At 34.4% G+C, this 27,980-nt stretch overlaps 2 protein-coding genes across 2 annotated transcripts in view; one reads left to right on the top strand and one right to left on the bottom strand.

The window, feature by feature from the left end:
* LOC123705409 (arrestin homolog) overlaps positions 1–27,980 on the top strand; it is an 88,386-nt gene that overhangs the window by 24,321 nt on the left and 36,085 nt on the right. Inside the window, exons 3-6 of the mRNA XM_045654159.1 lie at positions 2,096–2,260; positions 26,286–26,406; positions 26,715–26,862; positions 27,276–27,423. Coding sequence (XP_045510115.1) covers positions 2,096–2,260; positions 26,286–26,406; positions 26,715–26,862; positions 27,276–27,423 — 582 coding nt within the window. The remainder of the gene's footprint in view (positions 1–2,095; positions 2,261–26,285; positions 26,407–26,714; positions 26,863–27,275; positions 27,424–27,980) is intronic.
* LOC123705401 lies at positions 15,395–20,301 on the bottom strand. The gene is made up of 2 exons (XM_045654149.1): positions 18,478–20,301; positions 15,395–15,588 (listed from the first exon to the last, which is right to left on the bottom strand). Exons 1-2 carry the CDS (start codon positions 20,077–20,079, stop codon positions 15,574–15,576), a joined length of 1,617 nt encoding a protein of 538 aa, XP_045510105.1. The 5' UTR covers positions 20,080–20,301; the 3' UTR covers positions 15,395–15,573.

Below are 27,980 nucleotides of genomic sequence, written 5' to 3'. Positions count from 1 at the left end.
TATTCCTATCGTACATTCACATAATATGAGTGATAAATTCTATTTACAAATATAGGTTTTAATATCATTTGCCTAATTCCTAAACTGTTCTGAGCACACCTTTACAAATAGTTCTATAAAGCTTTACTCGACTTGTTTAATATTGAAATTGTTATCGAAGCCATAAATATTATTTGGGAATCATCAATCAAATCTATTGAATTGTATCTTTTTAATGAGCCTTGTGACTGTCATATTGATAACGTTGTTACATTTTTCCATGACAGTCAAAAATGCGCAAACAAGATTTTGTCAAAATTTAAAAGAATATAAATTATATTGAATTTGCAATTATATGCATGTACCTAATGTAATTCATACTGTATGTATGTATTTGTATTTATTCACCTTTCTACAATTTTAATATTATATTTTAGTTCAAAATATCAGTTTAAATTTATATCAACCAATGGAAACACCTCTAATAGAAAGAAGAGCTTACAGTTAAGCGGATGAAATGGTTTTATTATGTAATATACTCTCTATTAATTTGTCAACTAATAGGTTACGGATAGAATATTATTTTAATAAAATAACCATTTAGAAGAAGCCATGTTGTTAGGTATACTTACTCATATTATGATTAAATTGTTATTTTAGTATCAATACCAATGAATATCAATCATAAAATATATTTACCTACTCCATAAAAATATTTATTTCATGTTACTAGCTAAAATTAATTACGTGCCGGAATAAAGCAGGGAAATAATTATTTAGGCCATTATTATATCCTTGATAATTGACACTAATGAGCGCTTTTTTCAAGTAATTAAATTGAAATTCGTGTTCATTATTTTACTAGATTTGCTTTGTAGAAAATCCAATGATTATACCCAACTATCTGAACAGAATGTTATATTTACAATCACACATAGATATGCAAAAAATATTTCAGTTGTTGACTCAAATCGATCCAGTAGTTTCTGTGATCGGTGCGTTCAAATAAACGAACACATGCTTCAGCTTGATATATAATATACCTGTTATGTTGTTATTATTATGTGGTAGTATTTAACCGACTCTAATATACTCGTCTTTATATAATATGAATATTAATTATATCTGAGGTGAATAACCTTTAATATAAGTACCTCGAGGAAGACAAAATTTCCACCCAGAGTTCGTTTTCTTCCTATATCATACATATTTAATCCAGGATTAAACTAAGATTTAAAGTAGATACAAATAATCCCAAAAGTATTATCTATCTTAGTTTAACTAGGCCTAAATTTACTTGATAATTAATATAATGTATCAAAATTGTTTTGAACTAGCCATCCGTCCCGGCTTTGCCCGTGTTACATCCTTATTTAGTTACTCAGTCTCACTCTCCAATTGGAGATTACCGAATCCGTAAATATCCAAAGGTGATTTTTTTTATTGGTCCAGTAGTTTCAGAGGTTAACGTTTTCAAACAAAAGAAAACTATGTACAATTATTACTTTATTATAATTACATTTATAAGTATAGATTCTCCTGTGTTTGTGTTCATGTTTATATCATCATCTGGAACGACTTGAACGAATTTTATGTGTTTTTTTATATATTCAGTAGGTCTGAAAATAGCATAAAACTATTTTTATACCCCACAGTGATTAGGGAGGTTCAATGTTTGCCGGGTCAGCTAGACATGTTCTATTTCTGAAGTTTGTTTTGAAGTAAAAAATTATTCAGCTACGTTCAACATTTTTAGAAGGGAAAAATCTTACGGATTCGAATCACCGACATGGTAATGTTGAAAAATTATAGGTATTAACTAGCTTTCCCGGCAATTGTTCTGCCTTCTTATCGCTTAGGAAATGAGATGTTGGCCGATCTCAGATCTACCCAAATCTACTGTCTGTGGATCTACCCAATAAGCAAACCAAATTTCATGAAAATCGGTGCAACCATTTCGGAGGAATATTTTGACTAACGTGGTGACACGAGAATTTTAAATAAAGAGATAGCGTAGAGATACAAAAATTCTCTTCTATCGATAATTCCTATGAATGCTAACTTTTTTTATAGATACTTCATACAGAATGTTATAATTTCCAAAATTTCCTTACAGGGTGTTCAAGAAGTCGTCCCCCAACAACAAACTGACTGTATACCTCGCGTCCCGCGACCTGGTGGTGGAAAATGGCAGCATTGACAAGATACAGGGTGTACTGCATGTGGACGCTGAGAATTTGACCAATAAGAAGCTCTTCGGACAAATTACACTTACTTTCAGGTGAGTTTTGACCGATTTTTATTTCAAGAACATGTTTTACAATGACAAAATTGTATTGTCAAACTTGGTTTATTCACGTATGTAGGTTCTTTACAATTGGAATATAATCGTTTAATATTTTGGTAGATTATATTCATAACATGTAATTTGAGAAGATGTATTAGAAGTATATTATAAATCCCAGAAGCAAGTATCTTTATAATTATTTAGATTTTCTTCTTAATGTCAATTAAAATCTTCTAATGTTACACATTAGATTACCTATGTAATTCAATACATGTTACACATTAGATTACCTATGTAGTTTCTCTTCACATAAGAAGTTGAAAAAATACCTTAGATTAAGTAAGTTTATCAAGCGTACCCAATCAATTGTTAGAAAGAGTTCTTTTAAAAATGTAGTTCAATTAGAGAAAGTCAATAAAAATCTGGTTCAAGAGTTAGACAAATATCATAGGGATCTAGAATATTATAAAATCTTGTATGATGTAGAAACAAATGAATTAAAGGAGAAGATAGACTCTTTAAGTCAAATGTTAAATGATGTCAACCAGAAGTATTCTGCTGCCCAAATGCAAATAAACGAGCATATACAACAGGCAGATGACTTAATTAAGTTGAGTAATGAAAATATGGATCGCTTTGAGTCGCTGACCAATAAATATGTATGTCAGTGTTCAAAAAGTGACAATGAGCAAACGTCGCCCCATAAGCTTGACTGCACAGACATACATAGTGTTAAACCCGTGACAACAATTTCAACTGGTAAAACTAAACACCTTTCCGAGCAGGAAATTATTGTGTTGTCAGATAGTATTGGTCAGGGTTTTGGCGCTATGCTCAACAATTTAGGGCTTAAAGTCACTAATATTTGCACTCCTAACAGTTCATTTAATTATATAATCAAATCACTTGATCATTTTAGCTTTAATAAGAATAATATTGTAATTATACTATATGGAGATAGTTTAAATATAAAAAATAAGGATATTGATGTAGGATTTCAAAAAATGTTGGAAATTAGTAGTCAGACTAAATGTAAATTTATGTTGTGTACATTGCCGTACCTACCTGGTTTGACACAAGAACAAAATAGATTAATTCATAATATGAATTTAAAATTGTATAATGTAACAAATCATCATCGTGATGCATTTCTTTACTTTGACATTAATTTGTGTATTAAATCTTTTACTTTGACAAAGAATACAGTGTATCTGCCATCTAGATATAAGCGAGAACTTGCTATGTTAATAGCATATAATATTAACCAGTCTGGTACATGTTTGTTATCAGACCCTGGATCTACTATAATTTTATGTAGTAGTAATAATAATTATATACACCAACCTTGTGTTGACAGAAAATCTAGCCCTAAGCTAGATTTAAACTAGTATATAAGACAACAGCTAAGCAGACTTTTTCTATTGTACATCAAAACATTCAAGGCTTGGCTAGCAAATTATTAGAAATAGAATTATTTTTAAATCATAATAGAATTAAGGTTTTTTGTGTAACAGAACATTGGCTTAAACAATGTCAGTTGGTAATAAATATTGATAATTATACATTAAAAAGTATATACTTCAGGACGTATGCTATTCATGGAGGTTCTCTTATTTTTGTACACAATAGTGTAAAATGTAAAGAACGAACTGACATTGTTAGTCTTTCTGTAGAACGGACCATTGAACTGTCCTGTGTTGAACTGGAGCGTTACATTATTGTTTGCGTTTATAGACCCCCTTCCAGTGACTATAATATGTTTGAGACAGTCATGGAAGAAATATTAAAGCGTTTAAGTAGGAGTAAAAAAAAAGTTATAGTATGTGGTGATTTTAATATTGATATACTTTTACAAACACAAACGGCTACACGAATTGTTAATTTGTTTCAGTCATTTAATCTGTATAAACTTTTTAATGAACCCACACGAATTACACCTACTTCTGCAACCTGTATTGATAATATATACTGCGACTGCTTCTGTTTAGAGAAAAATATTCTCAATACACTCACTTCGGATCACTGTGGCCAGAAAGTAGTTTTTGAATGGGATTGCTTACCTGAATTTAAAAGAATTAATGTTAGGCCTATAAGTAAAAAAGGCATTAATAAATTTAGAGATAATATTAATAAAAACCTGCCCGTACTGAATGATCAATCCTGTAATAATAATCCTTGTGAAATGTTTAAAAATCTTTTCAATTTAGTTCATAATGAATTTGAAAAAATATTTAAAGTTAAATCTTTAAATATTACCAAGGATTTACCATTTAGTAAATGGGCGACACCTAGCATACATAGGTGTAGGATCGTTCTTTATGAGTTATATGGTATGAAGCAATATAATAAAGACCCATCTTTTCTTAGTTATGTTAGAAATTACTCAAAAACTTTTAAAATTGTTTGTTTTACTGCGAAGCGATTGTATATCAGAGATAAAATACGCGAATCGGATAATAAAGTTAAAACAGTTTGGTCTATTATTAATGGTGAAATGGGTAAAAGCAAATCAAGTAATACTATAAAACTTGTAAATAATGACAGGGTTATTGACAAAAGTGCTGATGTTGCTCTTGCTTTTGAAGAATTCTTCAGTAGTGTCCCTGTTACTATTACTAATAGTTTAAATTCGTCTTCAGCACTTGCAGAAACCTTTTTGAGGGACCATGTTGCGGGGTGCAGTACATTATTTGAATTACGACACGTAACTGCTAGTGATATTGTTACTGCCTTTAAGACGCTTAATCTAAAAAATACTTGTGATCTTTGGGGAATGTCCGTAAATTTAGTTAATAATATCATAGAAAATATTGCGAAAAATTTAGCTTTTATATTTAATAAGTGTTGTGACTATGGTACATTTCCTAATTTACTAAAGCTTAGTAAAGTTATACCTCTATTTAAGAAGGGCGATCAAGAAGACTGTAACAATTATAGACCTATCTCTATTTTACCAACATTAAGTAAGGTATTCGAGAAGTTAATATTAAACCAACTGAGTAGTCATTTTGCATCTAATGATTTACTGCACACCAAACAGTTTGGTTTCACAAAGGGGCGCTCAACCACAGATGCTGGGGTTGCACTTCTAACACATATATATAAAGCATGGGAAAACTCAAAAAATGCTCTGGGGATATTTTGTGACCTCTCCAAGGCATTTGACTGCGTTGAACATTGTACTTTGTTACGTAAACTTAATCACTATGGAATTAAAGGAAAAGCACAGAACCTCATAGCGTCATACCTGCATGATAGGATACAGACTGTAGTTGTTAATGGAGAACGTTCTAGCGGTGCGTCAATTAACATTGGTGTTCCACAGGGGTCAATTTTGGGTCCCTTCTTGTTCTTGGTATATATCAATGATCTTCCCTATTATTTGCAGGATAGGTGTGAAATAGTTCTGTTTGCAGATGATACCTCATTAATTTTTAATGTGGATAGGCATGACCCAAATGTTGACGAAGTGAACAGTGCTCTTTTACACATATCTGAATGGTTTAATGCCAATAATTTATTATTAAATGCCAAAAAAACCACTTGTGTTGAATTTCTACTTCCTAACGTAAAAAAGTTGAACAGAGATATTACCTTGAACGGGGAGGTATTGCATCCTACTGAGTCTACTGTATTTCTAGGGTTAACATTGGACGAGAAACTACAGTGGGGAGCCCATGTCAACACCGCTGCAGGTAAGCTCAGTTCAGCTGCATATGCAGTCCGAAAAATAAGGCAACTCACCGATGAAGATACGGCTAGACTGGTTTATTTCAGCTACTTTCATAGCATTATGTCCTATGGAATTCTACTGTGGGGCAGGGCTGCAGATATAGAAACTATATTTATCTTACAGAAAAGAGCCATTCGCTCTATATATAATTTACGTGCTCGGGATTCACTAAGAGATCATTTTAAGAATACTGGTATCCTTACTGTACCATCACAGTATATATTTAATAATATTTTGCATGTACACAAAAGCTCCGACTTACACACAAGAGTAGGAGATAGACACGATTATGGCACAAGGAACAGGAATAGAATTGAAATGCCATTTTTCCGATTAGCTAAAGTTAAAAATTCATTTATGGGTCAAGGTATACGCTTTTACAATAGAATTCCTCACAATATTAAAGAGTTTAGTAGTTCTAAATTTAAAACTTATATAAAAAATGTATTAGTTCAGAGAGCGTACTACAGTATTCAGGAATATATGGACGATAAAAACCCATGGAGGGTTGTCGCGTAAAAACCACAAGACAGTTCATTGGCATATTATGTAGTTAGATATAAGTTTCATATATTGTAATATTTACATGATTTTAAAAGAGCAACTATGGAGTTTCTTGCCGATTCTTCTCCATAGATCACTGCTTTCCGAATCGGTGGTAAATGTTAAAATAATTATGTAATGACGATTCGAAAGTGCTACTAAATAGTAGTCTAATTGAATAAATGAATGTTTGAGTTTGAGTTTGAGTTTGAAATAGAGGTCAATGAAGCGATTTTTTTAAGTGGGGAAATCTTCCAAAGATAGCCACGACCCTCGGGGAAGGAGCCGTGGGTTAGGTCGGATTCTTACCGACTAAAACTGTGTTCCGTCGAGCCGCTTTAAATGATGGGGGGGCTGGTATTGGTCTTCCGCGACCAGGTCAATGAAGCACAAATTTTAAGTTATGTATTTTGAACACAGGCCTAAGCAAAAGAACCTATATGTATCAACACCATCACTGATTACAAAAACAAATAGTTTCTTCCCATTATAACTAAATTAATATTAAACCGTTCAACATTGAATAAGGTCTCTATAGATAATCAGGGACAAAGGCGTGAATAGTCGGCAAATGGTAACGATTATAGCACCTCGTTATGAGAATATTGCCCATTCACGTACCTTCTTCATTTGCACTTTGGACCCTTTAGCGTTACTGTAAATGAGATTCTTGATATATTTATTTAAGTATAGAGCTAGGCAATAAGCTTTTAAAATGTAGTTTTTATTAGATTCAAAAGATGGGTACATAACATGAAATTCATGCCATATTTGTTGGCTTTAGTAATAGAGCTTTCAATAAAAATTTTCTTCTCTATTCTACGCTTTTATTTGATTCTTAAATGATGTCGAAAAATACATAATATAAAGTGATGAATATGTGCTTCGCATAGGTATTTGGTATTTATTTAAGACAGTATTGTATTATAGCAAGTCTTTCAAGTAACATGTAATAGAACATTTTGAAATAATGTGAGAGAAACACCAACAGATGGGAAAACTTATTACATAAAATATGAAACAAACAACATAAACCACAGAAACATCAACATTATCTGTGTGGTACCGTTAAAGAAATAATTTTCTTTCAAAAATAAAAACAAAGAATATAGTAGGTTGTACCTACAATAGATATTGGTAGTAAACCATACTGCCGTTCTTAATATTAAAGATGTTGAACTACTTTTCAAAAATGTACCTACTTACCTTAAAAGTGAAATGAATCAAAAAATACTTCAAATAAAATTATACGTTAGAAATAACAAAAGAAACTATGAGCTTTTGTTCCTCGCTTCAGTAAGCAATTGATCAACGGTTGAAAAAATAATAACTTCACCAACAATATGAAAGACGGCTCAATTAAGTCACCTATTAAACAATTTTTATTTTATGTTTACAATTCTTCAAATTAAATCACAATAAAAACTTTCTTCATTTTAAACTTCCAATCTTTCTTCACTTTCAAATATAAACTATACTAATATAAAGCTTAAGAGTTTGTTTGTTTGTTGAACGCACTAATCTCAGGAACCACGGGTCTGATTTGAAAAATTATTTCACTGTTAGATACTCCATTTATCAAGAAAGCCAAAGGCTTATGCTATATTATCATCTTCCCAAGACCAAAAGGAGCAGAGCAATCCGGGTAAAGCCTTGGGGTACAGCTAGTATAATAGAAAGAGACAGCTTTTTAATAAATCAATGTCAATTTACGAAATGACAAGTGAAAAAGGGCTACGGTAACAAATTACAATAAAGATTATGTTGTAGAAATTGGAGTCTAAACTCTAAAGCCTATCAATTAATAGGTTGTTTTGGTCGACGTAAAACCAGACCGATCAATCTAATCTTGTTTCAGACCAATTTAATTTTACTTGATAAGTATCGAAAAATTATATATTCAGAGTACATCGTCGTATTTGGTGTTCGCTCATGAATTTGCATACCGTTAATATTCATTAGAAGTAAATGACAAGTGGATTGCCAAGTTAAAAAGGTGACAGCGTTGTTTAGATGTTAGAGCTTTTCCATGGCTTTTTCACGAGATAAAATAGAAGTAGATATTTTTATTGCTTGCATTAACTTAATGCTGTAGAAATAATAGAAATACATGAACTAATACAGTAAATCTGTCTGTGTGATAACCTTTCACGACTAAACCATGCACCAATTTAGATGTAATTTGGAATACAATAGCAACTCAAAAACAAACAGCAAAGCGTTGACCTAGAATATTTAAAAAAAGAGTGTGTGTGCCGAGCACACGTGTCAGAAGTGAAACTTCTTTTCAATGTTACCAAAATCGTCGCTAAACGCGCCTTAAGAAGTTTCACTTCAAAAAGTTTCATCCTCGGGTAAAACCACGGGGCACATCTAGTAGGTAACAATCGTTTGCGTCGAAATAGGAGTATTTTCAATTGCAATATTTTCAAAGGTTTCGAACCGTATTTATTTAAGGAATATCGCGTCTGCCCATTTCTGTTCTGTTTATTTATTTTGCGAGATTCGTTTTAAGGTCTGTCGTGTGTTTTTTCAATATAAATAATATATAATTGCCTGAAGAAATACGTTGTCCGCTGATAACTGAATATTGTTTTGGTTGAACTCTGTGACCTTTAAATGAATAGAGGCGTGTTATTCTGGGGTACGTTTTTGTTTTCTATTTAGATTTTTTTTTGAATGTAGGTTGTATCAGCTACGGTTAAATGTTATATACAAATAAGTTGAAATTATATTTGAATTAAAGTATATACGGTAACAAAATAGCTGCATTTTCAAATTTGTGATTAAAAGGTGAAACAGAGGCTATTAACTGATTTCGTATGAAGTAGGTAACTTACAAGTGAAGTCTTTTCCTCTTGTAAAGTTAGTTTTGATCACTTTGTGTGAAAAAAGTTAACATGCGTAATTGCGTACGCTGAAGAGATAAATTATTATTACTTTATTTTACACTAGCTTAATGTCCGCGGCTTCGCCCGCTTTGTCTAAAACCTAATAAATTATAATATACTAAAACCTTCCTCGTGAATCACTCTATCTATGCGTAGTTTTAAAGATTTAAGCATACAAAGGGACATAGGGACAGAGAAAGCGACTTTGTTTTATACTATGTAGTACCTACAATACAGAAATTCCCTGGTTTCATATATATCCATTCTAAATTCAACTCATAAGAGCGGAGGTTCGAATTACTAAAGTTCAGAGGGCAGTTAGTAAAATAGCCGCTAGTGATTTAACTATACTCCGGTTCCTGTTAGATAATGAAGCCGAGTATTCTGGATTTTGCGAGAACATTCTAGAACATTTGAGTATTGATTATTTAAAAGGTAAATCTTTTGAAGTGTTATTTTGATTTTAAAGGTGAATCTCTATTGATATTTACTTTTCTAATGTTGAAAATAATAATGCGATCCATATATTTTATTTTGTTGTACTTGATATAATTATACCTATGTGTTCACAAGTGACACAACCAGATTTTTATAATATTACTGTGATTCCACGATAAAAACAAACTGGAATAAATTAAATCATACATTTACAACAGAATAATAACAGAATTTTAAATCTATACCAAAATATAAAAGCAAGTACCATTGAAGAACCCAAGCCAATACACAAAGCATTTAAACGAGCCCATTGGTCCTGGACATTTAAATAAATGGAAGCAGATAAAAATCTCCAAACTTTCGGCTCTTACAATATTCCCAGTTCTTAAGTGGATTTATTCGAATCCAACTTTTATTAAATGAGTCATATTACGAGCACTTTGTAGATGAATCTGAGATGCTACTTCACTTAGTATAAATAGTAATTATAATTTGTATTGCTCTTTTTGTATTTAATGTAAATGGAGCTCTTTTGGGAAAGATTATGATGTAGTATGTTTTATAAGCATATGCGAACGAGTAAGCATGAGCTCTCGGTGTTTAGATATATTTGAGAACAGAAACAACAATGTATAAACACTCGGTTTATTCCTACTAGTCCCTACTAATATTATAAATGCGAAAGTAACTCTGTCTGTCTGCTTTCTCAATCTTTAGACCCTGAGAAAGAACAAAGGCTACCTTTTATTGCGAAATATGTACCATGGGCGAAGCCGGGGCGGACCGCTAGTAATGTCATAAATGTGAAATTCGATTGTGTGCCGAAATGAAGCAATTAATAAAATTACCAAAACAAAATACTAGTCGCAGAAATAACATATAAATTGAACCGACACATGTGTATCACGGAATTCAAAGCATACTGAGAAAAACAATTTATAGAAGTCCTGCGAATCAATACGCACTGTTTTTCCGCCCCATATAGCAAACCCCTTTTCGTATCCTATTTGATTTCTAAAAGCGGCACTTCCCCTAACTGGCAAGTGATTTTATCTATAATTCGTTTATGTTTGCCTTTTCCCACCTTGTTTCATCGAATTTCCAATTTCTGTGTGTCGTTATTTCACACCTACTTCCTTCATAAACTTTTTGGCATAAAAATGGTATATGTATATCTATTATCAGTCTAAAGACTCGCTACTAGTTGAGTATTCAAATGTTGTAAAATGAGATTCATTTTAAAGAATATAAAAATATCGATAACGAGTCGAGATTCGAAAGCATCTTTCGCGTCTTTTCTCTAATTCTAATTTCTCAAATTCTTACTACGTTTTCGTATGAAAATACATAGGTATTCAGTTGAATTACAATTTATTAAGTATAAAAACCTATTAAAAAATATTTTTGTGTAATATCTTCAAAGGAATTACGAGTACTTATAAGTAACCTTGAGATGTACGGTGTTCACCGACATGAAGTAGATGAATAGAAATCACTCGTATGTGTATTAATTCGTCAAACAAGACGATTTAAACCTACTTATTCCAGGTCACATGATACTCTTGCGGAAAAATTACTCAACATACTATGTATTATACATTTTGTATCCTATTAAAAAAAAAGTAGTCTTTCACTTTTAACTATTCTAATTTGAAATTATCGATCGAAGACTCGATGTGCCCTGCGATTATAGCCCACTGCTCCGCTCCTATTGGTCTTAGCGTAATGATATAGTCTATAGCGTTCCTCAATAAATGGGCTATCTAACACTAAAAGAATCTTTTAAATAAGAGCAGTAGTACCTACCTGGAGTGTACTGTCCTCATAAGCCAAAAAGCGGTATCTCAAAAAAATACAAATTTCTGATTTTTGTTGCATCTGATAGCTTATCAAATTCCCTACATGTTAAGTGAAGTTACATGGCGCTATCTCAACCAGAAACCACCTAAAACCTACTAAGAAAATATTGCATATATATTGCGCTACAGTAGCGCCTTCAAGCAAACAAACTCTTCAGCTTTAAAATATTATTAAGATTGTGCTGTGGTTTATCTGTGAGTTAAAGATATTTTGGGCATTTATAATATTAGCATGGATTAATAGTTATACTATTTCTATGAATAGAAAAACGGGTCTCCAAGTGGATTAACTGTTTGTTAAATGTGTATCTATCGTCAATTGATATTATATTATATTTATTTTCTTTGTCGGCCTACCAAAATTTATTAGCTGATTATATACTAACTAAGTGTCGATAAAGCCTTTGTAGTAGAAATAGCAATTAAACGCTTTATTAAAAAATATTCATTTCAGAAGCTTTTGTACTACCGTCAAAACATTATTTAATGTGTGTGGTTTTTATATTTCATGAAAATGTTTAACAGATCTTGCCATATACAAAAACAATTTAGATTATAAGCATACGATAAAAATATATCAAATACATCAACAAAATACCTAAGCCAGGCTTATAACGTAAATATGTTTCCAAAGGTTTTCATACACAACTTAATGTATTCCTTTACAAGTTCCCACAAAAATGCGATGTTATTACTCTGATAAAAAAACAATAAATTTTATAACAATAAAAATAAACAATAAACTTTATTTCCAAAAAATATAGAAATAAAAATATATAAATAAAATATAAAAATATATAAATATAAACATCCTGTAGGTTGTATATTGTATAAGCCTACTTATACTACCGTGGGTGTATAGGAATCTTTTCAAAGAATATTTCCCAGTATTTTATTATACTAGCAATTATAGCGATGGAAAAACATAAATGGCAATTTATTATCTGTGGCGTGTGTCACAATCTGTTTTCCTTTTAAAAAGAGCAATTCTTTTAACAAAATGGTAGAGTATTATTATTATTTGTAACGCTTGAAATATATGAGGGTATACGGTGAAAACTAATCTCAAAATGAATATGTATTTTATTTCCTTGTTACAACATTTTTCATTGATCCTATTGAGCCTTCCTGAATGAATGATTTTTCTCGGAAATCCTGAGATATTATTCCTGGAAAATCCAATTCGAAAATATTCTCTCAATTTCCACCAGCCGCTTCTGAGAAAAGCATGTTCATATAAACAAACTCTTCAGCTTTAACATATTAGCTAAAAATCGAAATAAATATGTAAAATTTCGCTTTATAACGTTTTTTAAAAGGTTTTCTTTAAAATATTTAATTTATCGAAACTTTTTATCTGCGTCTTATCGCGAAATACCTTAATGAAAAGAAGTCAATATCTAGCTACATAGAAAAAATATATGCATTCTACCCAGCCAACTTACTTAATCTATGACCCAGCCGATTTAGTTTATGAGAGACTAGATTTCCGCCCGCGGCTTCGCCCGCGTTTGCAAAGGAAAACCCGCATAGTTCCCGTTCCCGTGGGATTTCCGGGATAAAAACTATCCCATGTGTTAATTCAAGTTACCTTCCATATGTGTGCTAAATTTCATTGTAATCGGTTCAGTAGTTTTTACGTGAAAGAGTAACAAACATCCATACATCCATACAAACTTTCGCCTTTATACTTACTATTATGAGCAACAAACGCATTCATAGAAACTTTCACATTCATAATAGAATTAGAATGTATTGTATGTTTTATTGTACACTTAGCGGTCACATTACTCAAATGTTTCGTTTTATTTTAGTAGCCATTTTCATGATTTAACGTTAAATAAAATCGTCCTTTATATAGCCAGTTTCTTTCATTTTTATGGCTTTGATTAGCGAAGAAAATGTTTGTTACACGTTTATACGCCTACTAGGTGTCGCTAATTTTATGATACCGATTTATGGGTTATGTTTTATGATATTATACGGCTTTCGAGTTATAAATTAAAAGGTACACAATTTATGATAGGTTATAATATTATGATAAGATTCATAATAGTTTATCATTTTGATGATTGATGATGAACTTATGAACTTCGTCCTCGTAGAATAATCCATTAATCACGTGATGTTTTTTTTTGGTATTTTTTAACCCCCCCTCCCCCTTGATGATACGTGGTGAGGTTTAAGACTACCCCTCCCCCCTCCCCCCTATATCACGTGTATTTTTTCGTACCTACAAAGAATCAATTTTTTATTCATAAAAAAATACTGGTATAAGTATCATCTAATTTTATTATAGTAAATTAAAGACTACTATAATAAACGTTCAGAGGTAGACAGAAAGATTGCAGTTTGTTTTTGAATGACATAAAAAAAATGAAAGATATGCGAAAAAGTTGTACGCGTTTGACTAAAAATAAATACATGTAACGCCGCTTTTCGGTTGAGTATCGCGCGCTTGTCGAAAAATAAATACACGTGATATATTACTTTACCCCCCCTCCCCCTTGTGATATTTCGTGATGTTTTGATGGACCCCTCCCCCCCTTTCGAGCCTCACGTGATTAATGGACAGCCCCTAATAAAGTTTCAAAAGTTAAATGCCTATTCGAAAATAAGTGTACTTACCAAATAATATGTATAAAATTGAACTAGCAATTTCTGCATTTTAAAGAAGAATACATTGAAATGGTATATTTAGGAACACACATCTGCTCTTGACATGTTGTAGACGATCCTACATTTCAAAACCGCGAAGCTTACAGATCATTCTAATTACAAGAAAATTAAAACCACATTTTACTCTCTGACTAATTACGTAAGCGATATGCTCATTTTTAATTTGTTTTACCTTGTGAACATTCTTTTTTTAATTAGTTTGACTGTTTAAATGGATTCCCATTCCTGACAGAGTCCGTATTCCCAAAAAAAAAAAAAATAGGCTGGGTTTTATTTGTATAAGGTTTCTCTCAAGCAGGTATAATCTACCTATTCCGGTCAAATGACTGTTCGTATATAAAAACAAATCTAATATACTAGCTTACCGCCCGCTGCTTCGCCCGCTTTCTCTAAAACGATTTGAGAATTAAAATATCCCATCTCTCCACTTGGATCGAACTGCACATGGTGTGCGAATTTTATTATAATTTAGGTTTAGGAGTCCATTGAGGACAAACATTGTGACCAGAGATTTATATATATTAAGATACTAATTAAATTCCTCGGTCCCTTCATTACAAATATAATATTAAGTGCGAATCATTCTCACTAGGCGTTAATACAAAATAGCGGCGTTTTAACTGAATAAAAGATAAAAGCTTGCGCGAGTCACGGAACAATTTCAGCTTTAATATTTTGTTGTGTAATCCCATTATTGTTAACGATGATAAATAATTCCGCCTCACCTTTACTTCAATGGAAAGCTATTAGCCACACTAGCTGTGTTCCTATTAATTTTGTGCCAAAATATTCGGAATATATTTTGGCTTCTTTCATTTATTTTAGCGGTTGGCAAATAGATCTTCAGAGAATAAGGAAAAATCAAATATTATGATAGGATATAATACATAGATAATATTTTGTTAGTTTGTATATAATTGTATTTTTTTTCTGGGAAATGAAATGTTATTATTTGTAAAGAAATGGCAAAAATAAAATTGCAGCGTAGCTACACACTTCTTTATTGTTCAAGTTTTCACAAGAAAAATCAACGTTTTAATTATGGCTAGGCTATATATAGGCTTATCCCCTCCGCGTGGCTGGCTGGTAGGCATGGTGGCTGGTTGGAGGGGAGGTCAACATGGCGGCTTGGCTTGACGGGAGTGACAGGCGACGTCACGTCCGTTACACTCGGCCATCCTGAAACAGTTGTTCCCACGGGAACAACAAAAATAATTAGCTCTCTAATAAATCAATAAGATCTTCAGTTTCCATTTGCTCATCCGAACTGCTAGCACTATCAGAAACTGTAACAATACTTTTATACGGCCTCAACGAATCCGCAGCTACTAACCCACTAAAACTCTTATACCCACGTAAACCCTTTATACTTCTAATTTGGTACCTATCATTGCCCAATACTTTCGTTATTACATAAGGACCGGAATACAAGTCGTCAAGTTTAGTGTTAACTTTGGATGCTGAACAAGTGGGTGCTTGACGCCATAGCACAAAATCACCCTTCTTATATATGTGAGCGGGTTTTCGTTTCCTATCGAAGTTACGTTTCATTCTAGCGCTCGCTTTTAGTATCCTATCTGTTGCTTTCTTACGACGCGACTCTATTGGTTCAGAAACACGCCCAGGTACCGAAACGTCACATACTGGTCTACCTGCCCGAGCGAACATCAAATCATAAGGCTTATAACCGGTTGTGTTATTAATTGTGTTGTTAATTCCCCAAATTATATCGGGCAAAGAATTAGCCCAGTTAATAGAGGCTTCGCTGGGGTCTGTGGCGCGTAATGCATCTAATATTGTCCTATTTGTACGTTCCACCTGACCGTTAGCGCGTGGACAAGCAATAGCATTAAGAGTATGTCTAAATTGTTTATCGTTCGAAAATTTCTTAAAGTTTCTACTTGTGAACGCTTTTCCGTGATCGGTGACTATGTGATCAGGGAAGGAAAACAAACTAAATATTTTTCGCAGAACCCTTATAGTTTCGATCGAGTTGACTGTACGCGTAGGCTCAGCTATTACGAACTTAGAAAAACCGTCTGTCATAACGAGCATATATTGATATCCCTTCTTTGTCCTAGTAAAAGGGCCTATGTGATCAATATGTACCATCCTCATAGGTTCAGAGGGCTTAGGAATTGGATGGAGTTTACCTTCTATTTTGCCGTAACCGCCTTTGCCGTATGCACAATGAAGACATGCATTCACATATTTTTTGATAAATCGCGTCATTTTAGGAAACCAAAATTCATTTTTAATTAATTCGGTAGCGCGATTTAATCCTACGTGACCGATGTTATCATGATGCATTTGCATTATCTTCCACCTAGCTGAATTCGGAACCACTAGCCTATTGCCGTTCAAAGTTTTACGATAAAGCCTATTATCAATGATTTCGTAATTATTTTTTATTTCTGCTCCACCGGTGTTATTTTTTAATTGACTAACGATCGCGTTCAACTTATCATCCTGACATTGCACCGTATAAAACCAATCCGCTACTTCGAGACGATTCACGTTCATAGTGTCTACCGGATGTCTACTTAACGCATCTACATGTTTCATTCGTTCCCCCTGCCTATACTCTACGCTTATATCGTAATCTTGTATAGAAAGCCACCACCTTGCGATACGTGGTATAATGTCACGTTTAGTAAGAGTAGCGCGGACTGCTGTACAATCAGTAACGATCTTAACCTTTTTTCCTACTATATATACGCGAAAACGACGTAAAGATTCTACAACGGCAAGAGTTTCCAGTTCATAACTATGATACATGCTTTCCTCTTTACTCGTCACCCTACTAAAATATAAAACGGGTCGCAACGTACCATCAATCTGTTTTTGTAGAAGTATACCGGCTATTCCTAATTTACACGCGTCAGTATGTATTTCCGTAGAAAGCACAGGATCGTACAAAGCTAACACAGGCTCAGAACACAAACACTTTTTTAATTGTTCGAAACTATTGTTTTGATCACTACTCCATATCCACGAAGCTTTCTTTTTAGTTAAATCGGTTAAAGGGCGGGCAATGACGGCAAAATTGTAAATAAACTTACGAAAATAACTACACAACCCGATAAATTGACGCACACTATGAACATTGGTCGGTGTTGGAAAACGAGACACCGCTAATAACTTTGAATCGCCCGGTTGAATACCCTTAGCCGATATTTTATGACCTAAATACGTTATTTCATTTTGCAAGAACGAACACTTACTCATGTTTAATTTTAAATTTTCTACTTCAAGTTTGACAAGTACCGCTTGCAAAATATCTAAGCCTGACATAACGTCATTCGAGGGTAAGAGTAAATCGTCCAGAAATGCCAAAATTTCACGTTTACCATGTTTGTTTTTAACATTATTATTTTCAGTTCTACCTACAGATTCAACTATTTTATTTATCAACCGCATAAAAACAGATGGCGCGTTTGCCAAACCGAATGGAATACGAGTGTACTCGAAATGACCCTGAGGTGTTATGAATGCAGTTTTGTGTGTATCTTCATTACTAACACGTAATTGATGATAGCCTTGAGCCATATCTAAACTCGTAAAATATTTGTGGCCCGCTAATTTCGAAACCTGATCGTCTATGTTTGGCAATGGAAATCTATCTTTTACGGTAATAGCATTTAAGGCACGGTAATCAACACACATCCTACTGTCACCGTTTTTCTTTTTGACTAAAATGACCGGAGATGCATAACTAGATTCAGACTCTTTGATAATGCCGGCATCTAATAATTCACTTACTTTAGACTGAACTACTGCTTGTTCGCTATGCGATAATCGATAAGGCTGGCGGTAAATAGGCTGATCACTAGTAAGCTTTATTTTCATTTGCACTAAATCTGTGCACCCTAGATCTTTTGTACCATTAGCAAAACAATGTTTATATTGTACTAATAAACTGATAAGATCTGAATGTTGCTTATTATTTAACGGACCCATTTTTATGTCGTTTAATTTTACACCTCCTATACATAAGTCAGTAGTTGAGGATTGACCTATATTATTAACATTATAATCGGCAAATCTATGGCAAGCAAGGGTAAGTACCTGGCTATTTGGCTGTAGTGGAGACTCCTGGCAGCTTTCAGCCCTGGTTAGGACCTCTCCCGGCGGCCACACGATAACCTCGCAGCCCATGTTGATGACTTTGATGTACCCGTCTTCACCAGTGAGCAGGGTGGATGGGAGAGAGTAGGCCACTCCCTGCAGCTCATGATGCCGAGGTGGTGTAACCACATCGTTGCCGACCTTATTTCCGAGAACCCGCACTTGAATGATGGAAGAGCCAGGTGGAAGTTTCTCTTCGTTGACTGTGACGACTTTAAAGCGATCATGGTCTTCGATAGCCTCAATATCACATATGGGATCTTGAGTACGATTAAATTCGACAAGGCCTTTGCTAACTGTCAATGTCATACCTTCGCTGTTGATGACAGGCTGGCCGATTAAAAGATTAACATCGGCCATTTTTATGCTAGACAAGTAGGCGTGGCATTTCATGGTTATACCGTCAATTTCTAATTGAAATTCAACTTCTCCACGACTCGTTGAGAGTCCACCGGAGAATCCTTTTAAAGTGACACTTGTCGGTTTGACATCCAATGACAATGCGTTCGATACTTGATCGTTTAAAACGTTAACTTGACTGCCGGTATCAATGTATGCTTTCACGTGGATGCCATTCACTTTAACGACTTTTTTGTATATTTCATTATAAGGGCGTAGTACATTTACTTCTTTTATGTTGTCGGTTGAGATAGATCTTCTATTGTCCGTGGCAATTGTAGGACAACGTGAAGCAATGTGTCCCCTATTTCCACATTTATAACATGTACGTGTGTCAGGTAGGGAGCAATCACGCAGTAAATGACCAGTTTTCTTGCATCTCGGACACGGGTCTGTTTCGACATTGGGCGGCATTGACTTTTTATCCGGGTGAGATGGCCTACTCACCAAATTTTTCTGAAACCTTGTTTCGATAGGTAAAGTACGGTAGTCGTCAAGTGCACATAAAAATCCTTCGTAAAGCTCTCCTGGCGTTTGGCATTGGAAGGCTCGAGCGTTAGGTTGTAGCGATAGTGGCAGACCACGAATGATACAGGAAACGCTGGCGCTATCGGATAACTTGCACCGGAAGCACATGGCGATTTTATCTTGATAGTATTTTGTCATCGTCTCTGTAGGTTGCTTCTTCCTTTGTAGTAATTCTTCAAGCATGTTTCCATAATCGCGATATCGAGGAAATGCTCGCAATAGCATATCCTTCCATTGTTCCCACGTGTAATCGTAGTTCTCTAGACGATTGTACCACTTCTTTGCTTGACCTCGCAGCTTATCTTGTAGGTAAAATGATTTAGTTGTATCGTCCCATCCATTTATTTCCCCAATTTGGTCAATTTTACGAATCCATGCTTGTACCGTGCATTCCTCACTATCAGGGTCAAATTCCGGGATTAAAGATGCAGCACGATGGACTTTTGACTTATTTGGAGCTTGGGGGTCATCTTCCAGGTTGCGTAAAGCCTTTACTACTTCTTTTTCCAGCAGATTCTTGAGCAGCTTCCGTGCAGGCGGTGAAGAAGTACCCTCATCTTCCTCCGACATTGATTCGTCAGGAGGTCGACAAACTTGTGGTCGATGTCGTTTCATACCACTTCTGATTGTAAAGAAATGGCAAAAATAAAATTGCAGCGTAGCTACACACTTCTTTATTGTTCAAGTTTTCACAAGAAAAATCAACGTTTTAATTATGGCTAGGCTATATATAGGCTTATCCCCTCCGCGTGGCTGGCTGGTAGGCATGGTGGCTGGTTGGAGGGGAGGTCAACATGGCGGCTTGGCTTGACGGGAGTGACAGGCGACGTCACGTCCGTTACATATTACATTGATTTTATAGAGCTATCCGCTTGAGTAGATGTTTAATATTTATTGCTGGTTTTACTTCTAGATATACTTATTTAGTTTACCTATAAGACAAAAGACATAAAAAGTACTTACCTTTCATCTGGCGGCTTTGTCCGCGTAGTAATTACGCGGTAAAAAGAAGCCTATGTTTTCCCTAGCCTCTAAACTGTCTCCAGATAATTAAAATCGCGTTAATACGACGTAAAAAGACAAACAAACAATCTTTAGCATTACATAATATAAAACAAAGTCGCTTCCCGCTATCTGTGTGTCTGTATGATTAGATCTTTAAAATTACACAACAGAGTTTGATGGGGTTTGTTTTAATAGTGTTAGTGGGGTTTGTAGTTGAATGTTTGGCACTGATTACTACAATAATTGAGGCCTCTGACACCGAATGTGCATTTATATGTGGGGATTATAATGCACATCCTGACTCACGATTCGGCAGAGAAATGTCAAATTATTGTAGTGAACAGGAGCTGCAGTGTTTAGATATAGAGAGGCTTCCGCCAGCCTCATATACATACATAAGTGAATCTCACGGATCGTGTAGATGGCTCGATCACTGTCTTGTAACGGCGGCTGCCGAAATTCTAGTCACTAACATATATATTAAATATGACTCCTATTGGTCAGATCATTTACCTCTAGTCTTAAATTGTAATTTAAATGTGATAACACCTAAGAAATGTGATACTTATGTGAACCATAATATTAAATATATGTGGGGTATACGAGATGAAGAGCATACAGCTATTTATACAAAAATGTGTGAACTAAAATTTACTAATATACAAAATAAATATTATAATGAATGTAATTTTATATGTAAAGACTGTGATAGCAAGTGTATAAACAAGAATCATTTTAAACTATTGGATCAATTTTACTGTGATATTATTTCAGTTATGCAATCATCAGCTGAAAGAAGTTTTAATAATAGGAAAAAATGTAAATATAAAATAGTTGGCTGGAATGCTCACGTTAAACATTTTCATCTATTCGCTAGGCAAACTTTCTTGGAATGGGTGTCCTACGGTAAGCCGCGTTCGGGATACTATTTCGATGCTATGTTCTCGGCACGTAAAGAATTTAAGACTGCACTAAAGTATGTTCAAAATAATCAAGACAAAATAAAGTTAGATATTTTAGCTCAAAGTCATTCTACCGGTAATTTTACTGAATTTTGGAAGGAAACTAAGAAAATGGACTACAAAAACGTTGTACCTGCATGCGTAGATGGACAACAAGACCCTAAAGCTATAGCTAATCTTTTCAGGGCACAGTTTAATACGAACCCTATAGCTAATGCAAATGGTAATGTATCAACTTCAGCTGAGACCGTACGATCAACTGAGAAACGTAAGCTAAGTAATAATATCATAACATCTAAGGACGTTTCTCAGGTGATTAAAAATATGAAGCGCGGTAAGTCACCGGGTCATGATGCTCTTAGTATGGAACACGTTTTATATGCTGGTAAAAACATCTACCCTGTTCTGGCTCAATTCTATACTCTCTGTCTCAAACATTGTTATTTACCTAAGGATTTAATTAAAACTATAGTTATCCCTGTCCCTAAGAATAAAACCGGTAGTATCTCGAGCGTGGCTAATTATCGACCTATCTCGCTGGCAACAATTGTGGCCAGGATACTTGAAAAAATTTTGCACTCCAAGTTGTCACCATATATTAATATTGACGATGCCCAATTCGGTTTTAGACCTGAATTGGGAACTGATATGGCTATATATACATTAAAAGAAATTGTTGACTGTTATAATAATCAGAATACTAGTGTTTATGCATGTTTTTTAGACTTAAGTCGTGCCTTTGATACCTTGAACCATGAGATATTATGGAAAAAAGTTCGCAGCAGTGATGTTTCTTCTGACGTTGTTGGTCTTTTTACATATTGGTATGATAATCAGACGAACAGCGTTAGGTGGGGCAGTACTCTGTCCGACAGCTATATTCTCTCGTGTGGTGTTAGACAGGGCGGAGTAACCTCTCCCGATCTGTTTAACTTATATGTTAATGATTTGATTGTGGAGCTGAGTAGGACTGAAGTTGGACTTAAACTAGATGGCAGATTTGTCAATAATTTGAGTTATGCTGATGATATGGTCCTGCTCAGCCCCTCAATCAAAGGGCTTCGAAAACTTGTTGGCATATGTGAAAGATATGCTCTTTCACATAGTCTACAGTACAATGTAAAGAAAACAGAAATGTTGATATTCAGATCGGGTAAGGGACCGGATAACATTCCGCCAATCTGCATTAACGGTCACCCTATTAAAATAGTAGATAGCTTTAAGTATCTTGGCCACATTATTACATCCAAAAGAAAAGATGATGCCGATATTGAGCGACAACGACGTGCACTCTGTGTCGTCGGCAATATGATCATCCGGAAATTTCGTAGGGCATCCAATTCCATTAAAATTCATTTATTTAAGACCTTCTGTCAGTCCCTCTATACTTGTCAACTTTGGACTAATTACACCAAAAAAGCATACGATGGCATTCGAGTAGAGCACAATAACATCTTCCGATATTTGATGGGGCTCGACAAATTTTGCAGCGCTTCGGAGATGTATACCAACTTTAGAGTAAACTCCTTGAATGCCATCCAGAGACACAGAATTGCTACATTTTTGTCCAGAGTTGACAAGTGTAGAAATAAAATTGTACGCAGTCTGGCTGACAGAAATATAACTAGTAGTATGTATAAAACTTGGATCTCAATTATTATGATTTAATTAAGTATTGGCTTTATGTGTTCATTGGTTTTTTTTTTTTCTGTATTAAAAATTATTAAAATTGTATACATGTAAATTATGGGACTAAATTGTTCTGAAATAAAGAATTTATTATTATTATTATTATTAATAGATAGTGATTTAAGAGGAAGGTTTAAGACAAAGCGGGCGAAGCGGCGAAAAGCCAGTAGATATTATAAGGTTAAAAATTCAAAAAGTCGTGAAACTGGGGCATATTGTCGCATTTTAAATTGCACGCTATTTCGGTTTACATTCACGAGTTACAAAGAGCCTGTCAAACGCACAGCCTTCAAATATTCTTCTTTTGTCTAGTATTTAAAATATTTTCGATAAATCCAAGGTAGGTCGCGTCAAGTAAAAAGAACGCTGACGGATGGCTGCGCATTGGCGATTTATCGGTCTATTTGGTGTTATGAGGTGGTTATAAGAATAACAAATAGGTAATTGCGAAGCCACGATTCGCGAGCCTAGTTCAAAAATAAAATAATCGGCACATAGCTTTCGTGCAAAACTCGATCCATGTGCAAACACACACCATCACTTTCTTTCAGCGTTCTTTTTACGTGACGCGTACTGTAATTGTTTCAATTTCATGTTTGTGTTGAAACAATTTTTTAAGCTATGGCATAGCTTCTATCGCGGGCCTTGAGCGCGGGGACCGAATCGAGAAATTCCGCAACGAAAAACCTCACGCTCCCTACTCCGACGGGCGGAGGTGTGACTTGAAGGCATATCATGCAATAACTTTACCGCGGCAGTCCCCGAGTGCCACACGTCAATTTTTTTCTTTATATTTTCATGAATATGAAGTTTAGTGTAGTGTAAAAGGACGGACCTACAACAGAAAAACATAAGAGAAATCTCTCTGTATTTTTATTTTACTAAAATGTAATATATTCTAATCTTATTCTAATTGTTTTTCGTGTTGCCTTTATGTAACGTCAGTGTTGCCAACTTAGTGCTTTCGGCACTAGGTCTTGTGCTTTTTTTCATATTGTATTAGTGCTTAAAATGCGGCACTATATTTAGTGCCTAGTGCCCAATCTTGTACTTTCTAAGAACGTAATACTAAATAAAACAATGATATCGTATGGGTCTGCCCTTGCTTAATTCATTGTTATTATATTCGGACGGGCCTAAAAGCAATGAATAAATTTTGCTTCAACTACGAAATTCCAAAGGAAGTTATACAAATCGTGGGTTTTAAAAGCAATTATAGATTTAAATTACAGCAATTGAAACCGGGTCCAATGAAGAAAGTGAATAAAAGATTATTTATTTCTTAATAAAAAGGTTTTTCTTAGTACATAAATTTGTTTAACGTTAAGCGCCCTTTTTGACTGAAAATACATAAATTAGTTGTTTTTTGCTGTTGACTTAGTGCCTTTTCGATAATATTGAGGTAACACGGTGTAAAATTAGTTTAAATTATACAATTAATCTACTGACCTTAATGTGCTTAATATTGCAAAATATAACCCACTCTTTTATTATACGTAGTAAATACATACTGGTATATTATATGGACAGTAAACTAGCTTCCTAGTGAATTTCAAGAGAGCCAATGTTGATACGACGGCGCATGTGTGCTCATGAAATTAAAATTTAATACTTTGTTTACGGTAACTATGAAAATACACCATGTGTGTTTGGATAGTATTTAAAATAACATTTATAGTATCACTTCTGGTGTGATAGAGTCGGATCGTTTAAAATAAATAATTTAATATTAGTCGTAAATTCGATTGCTCATATATTACAAGCGGGATCACGGATAGCCGAGCAGCTAGGAGTTGTTCCGGAATGGCAAAAACACGCCGGATCGAATCCCGCCTAGTTTTAGATTTTTGCTATTCTTCAAAATTTTCTGATTTATAATGCAATTTAATGCAATAAAATTAAATCAAATTCAAAGTAAACTCCCATGGGCAGAAGTTGTTTTACCACCATAAAAGTATCCTATGTCAAAAACAAACAAACAGACTTCCGCATTCATAATAGTAAGGTTATCTACTTAACTACACCCACATCATAACAGTAAGCATTGCAACCCTTAGTAAATTTGAAACTTGATATTTTGTACCAATGTGTTTTCTGAAGTCCGAATACAAAGTAAAATATACAATGGGGGTTCAAACAGTGAATGTATCCAAATATAGGACCTAGTTTATGAAAGCCCATTAATAGTGCTCGAATAATCCACGTGTCTAGTTTCACAAGCGGAAAGAAAATCGTAATAAATAGAGAAAAAAACTAATAAAACACGCATTAATAAGATAAACTCATTAAATTATTGTGTGAACCTTGATAAGTGTAAAAAGTTTAAAAATAACCAGTATAGTGTGTAATAATAGTAGTAGTACATAGTGTACCTGTTTATTGTTTGAAACCTAGTAGGTAGGGATCACATCATTACTGTGAATTTACTTATTTATGTTCCTATCCATAAAAGTTTTTATGTACCTATATTTTAAGGGGAAACCTTTCACGTAATAGGGTTACCTACCTACATACACTTTATCTAGTGTCCACCTTTTATGAGTTATATTCAACGCTACAGGACCAAAATTGTATCAGACTTAGGTACGCAATTAATGTTATTTTATTTTAAGCGATTTTCTATTAGACAAAGTACTATATTATTAATAAATTACATTAAAAGAACATCTAGTAGTAGACTTTGACTATTTTAGCGGAGCTTTTATAGTTCTACGACAAAAAGTTGCTGCACCCAAGCTGTAGAGATTTTAATAAGCAACAAATAATGTTAACAATTTTTTTATCATATAAATATTTTAAGAGATATATCGTAAAAACCATATCAGCCGCTATTTTCAAGATGGCGGCCTCGGAACAAGGGAAGCGACCCCACAAACTTTGTGATAGCTTCACACTACACATTAAAAAAATGAAATTACGTCCTCTAAAAAACGCAACCCCAAATATAACTTTTCAATGGACTAAAATGGTTAGGAAAACGCCGAAGTAACTCCTAAAGTGTATCATTCTGTGTGAAATGTTCGGATAAGAATTCAGTACCTATATCCGAAGATTACGTTTTACAAACAAAGTTAGAAACTTTCCTCTATAAAATCATCAGTATAGAAGTAAAGACAAACATACACACAAATAAATGTTTGTATATTATCTCTAATTATTCCACAGATATGGTCGAGAGGACGAAGAGGTGATGGGACTAAAGTTTTGCAATGAAGCCATAATGAGCCTCGCTCAAATATGGCCGCCGCATTGCAATCATGAGAGAGAACCAAACACACCGCTTCAGGTAAACACATAACAACCAGACTTTCAATGCTTATTTTTAAGATTTTCATAGACTTGGCTATGTTTAGAATCTAATAGTTATTGTTATTCATATTGTATCTACTTAGTAGATTAATCTGAAAATGGAAATATCAACAACATAGCGTTGTATTGGGTATTGCATTCTACTCAAAATTTAAATATTCGAAAACACTTATATGACAAAAATGTATACAAAAAGTGTAACTAAAATATTTGTCAAGTAACTTTTCATTTTGTAATCCATAATAAACGTTAATAATGTTTATATCCTCTTAACCTTATCACCAGGATGCACTAATAAAACGTCTAGGATCCAACGCGTTTCCCTTCCACCTGGAACTAACGCCGCTCGCACCGCCCAGTGTGCAACTGGTACCAGCGAAGCAGTACCATGGTGCACCCATTGGCACCTCGTATGATGTACGGGCTTATATTGGTGAGCGACGTTTTTAATGGCAAATAATAGTTACTAGATTTTCGTCTGTAGTAAAAGGAAAACCCGCGTAATTTCCATTCCCGTGAGCTCATTATGGCTTCATGTGATAATTCAAGTCTCTCTGTGTGTGCCAAAATTCATGAAAATCGGTTCTGCCATTTTTGCGTGAAAAAGTGACAAATAAATAAACGAACATACAAACTTTAGCATTAAATATTAGTCGGATGTAATTAACGCTGTCGGGTTAAATATTGCCAAATTGATTTGTTTGCTTGATTTGAGTAGGTTTCAAACAGTCAAAGTTCTATATGGATTCAGCCCTATTAATTATTTCAGCCTTCTTCGAAGATTTTCATAATTTTTATCTTCACGTTATACTACAACTACCTACAACAATTCCTATCTCCCACCAGCGGAACGAGCAGACGAGAAGATATCCCGTCGCAACACAGTGCGCATGGGGATCCGTGTGCTCCAGGGCGCGGGCAGACCGCAGCGCCCCGCGCTCCCGCCCGCGCCGCCGCACACCCTCAGCGCGCTTGCTCACCACAATGTGCTCAGGTAAGAAAGAAACTTCTTTTTTCAGACTTTTTTTTAAGGAACTTCGTTCCGTGAAAGGGGGCTAGACGGAGAAAATTCTCACGAAAAGTTGTAACGACACTTTTTGCTCTAGTAAGATATTGTAAACTGTGCGGCGTGCGCATGTTTCTCTGACACCCGGGCGGAACTTCAAGAACCCTTGAAACCTCTCAACTTTTTTTATTTGTATTTATCTACCAATATAATGTCACACAATTTTATTTTATTTTGTAATCGTTGACCTTAGTCGTTGACATACTGTTAGATCTCCTAATGTCTCTACCACCGTCCATAAACATTTTCGAAGGAGTAAGATCCTTTTGTAGTTCTACAAATAGATTGCCGAATTTTAATGGCTAGGGATAAAGAACTGGAAAGGATTAGAAACAAGTGATAACTGCGTTAAAAACAACCGACTTCAAACTTGCACTTGCAAAATTTACAAATACCTACAGACAAAAATGCTCATAAATTAAAAACTACTGGGCCAATCCGAATAAAATTTTTATGGGACCAATTCGACACCATCCCGCATCGAA

The sequence above is a fragment of the Colias croceus genome, chromosome 2 (assembly GCF_905220415.1).
Source record: "Colias croceus chromosome 2, ilColCroc2.1".
NCBI classification, from domain to species: Eukaryota; Metazoa; Arthropoda; class Insecta; order Lepidoptera; family Pieridae; genus Colias; species Colias croceus.
Note: the sequence above shows the minus strand (reverse complement) of the source record. Positions and strands in the feature narration are given on the sequence as shown.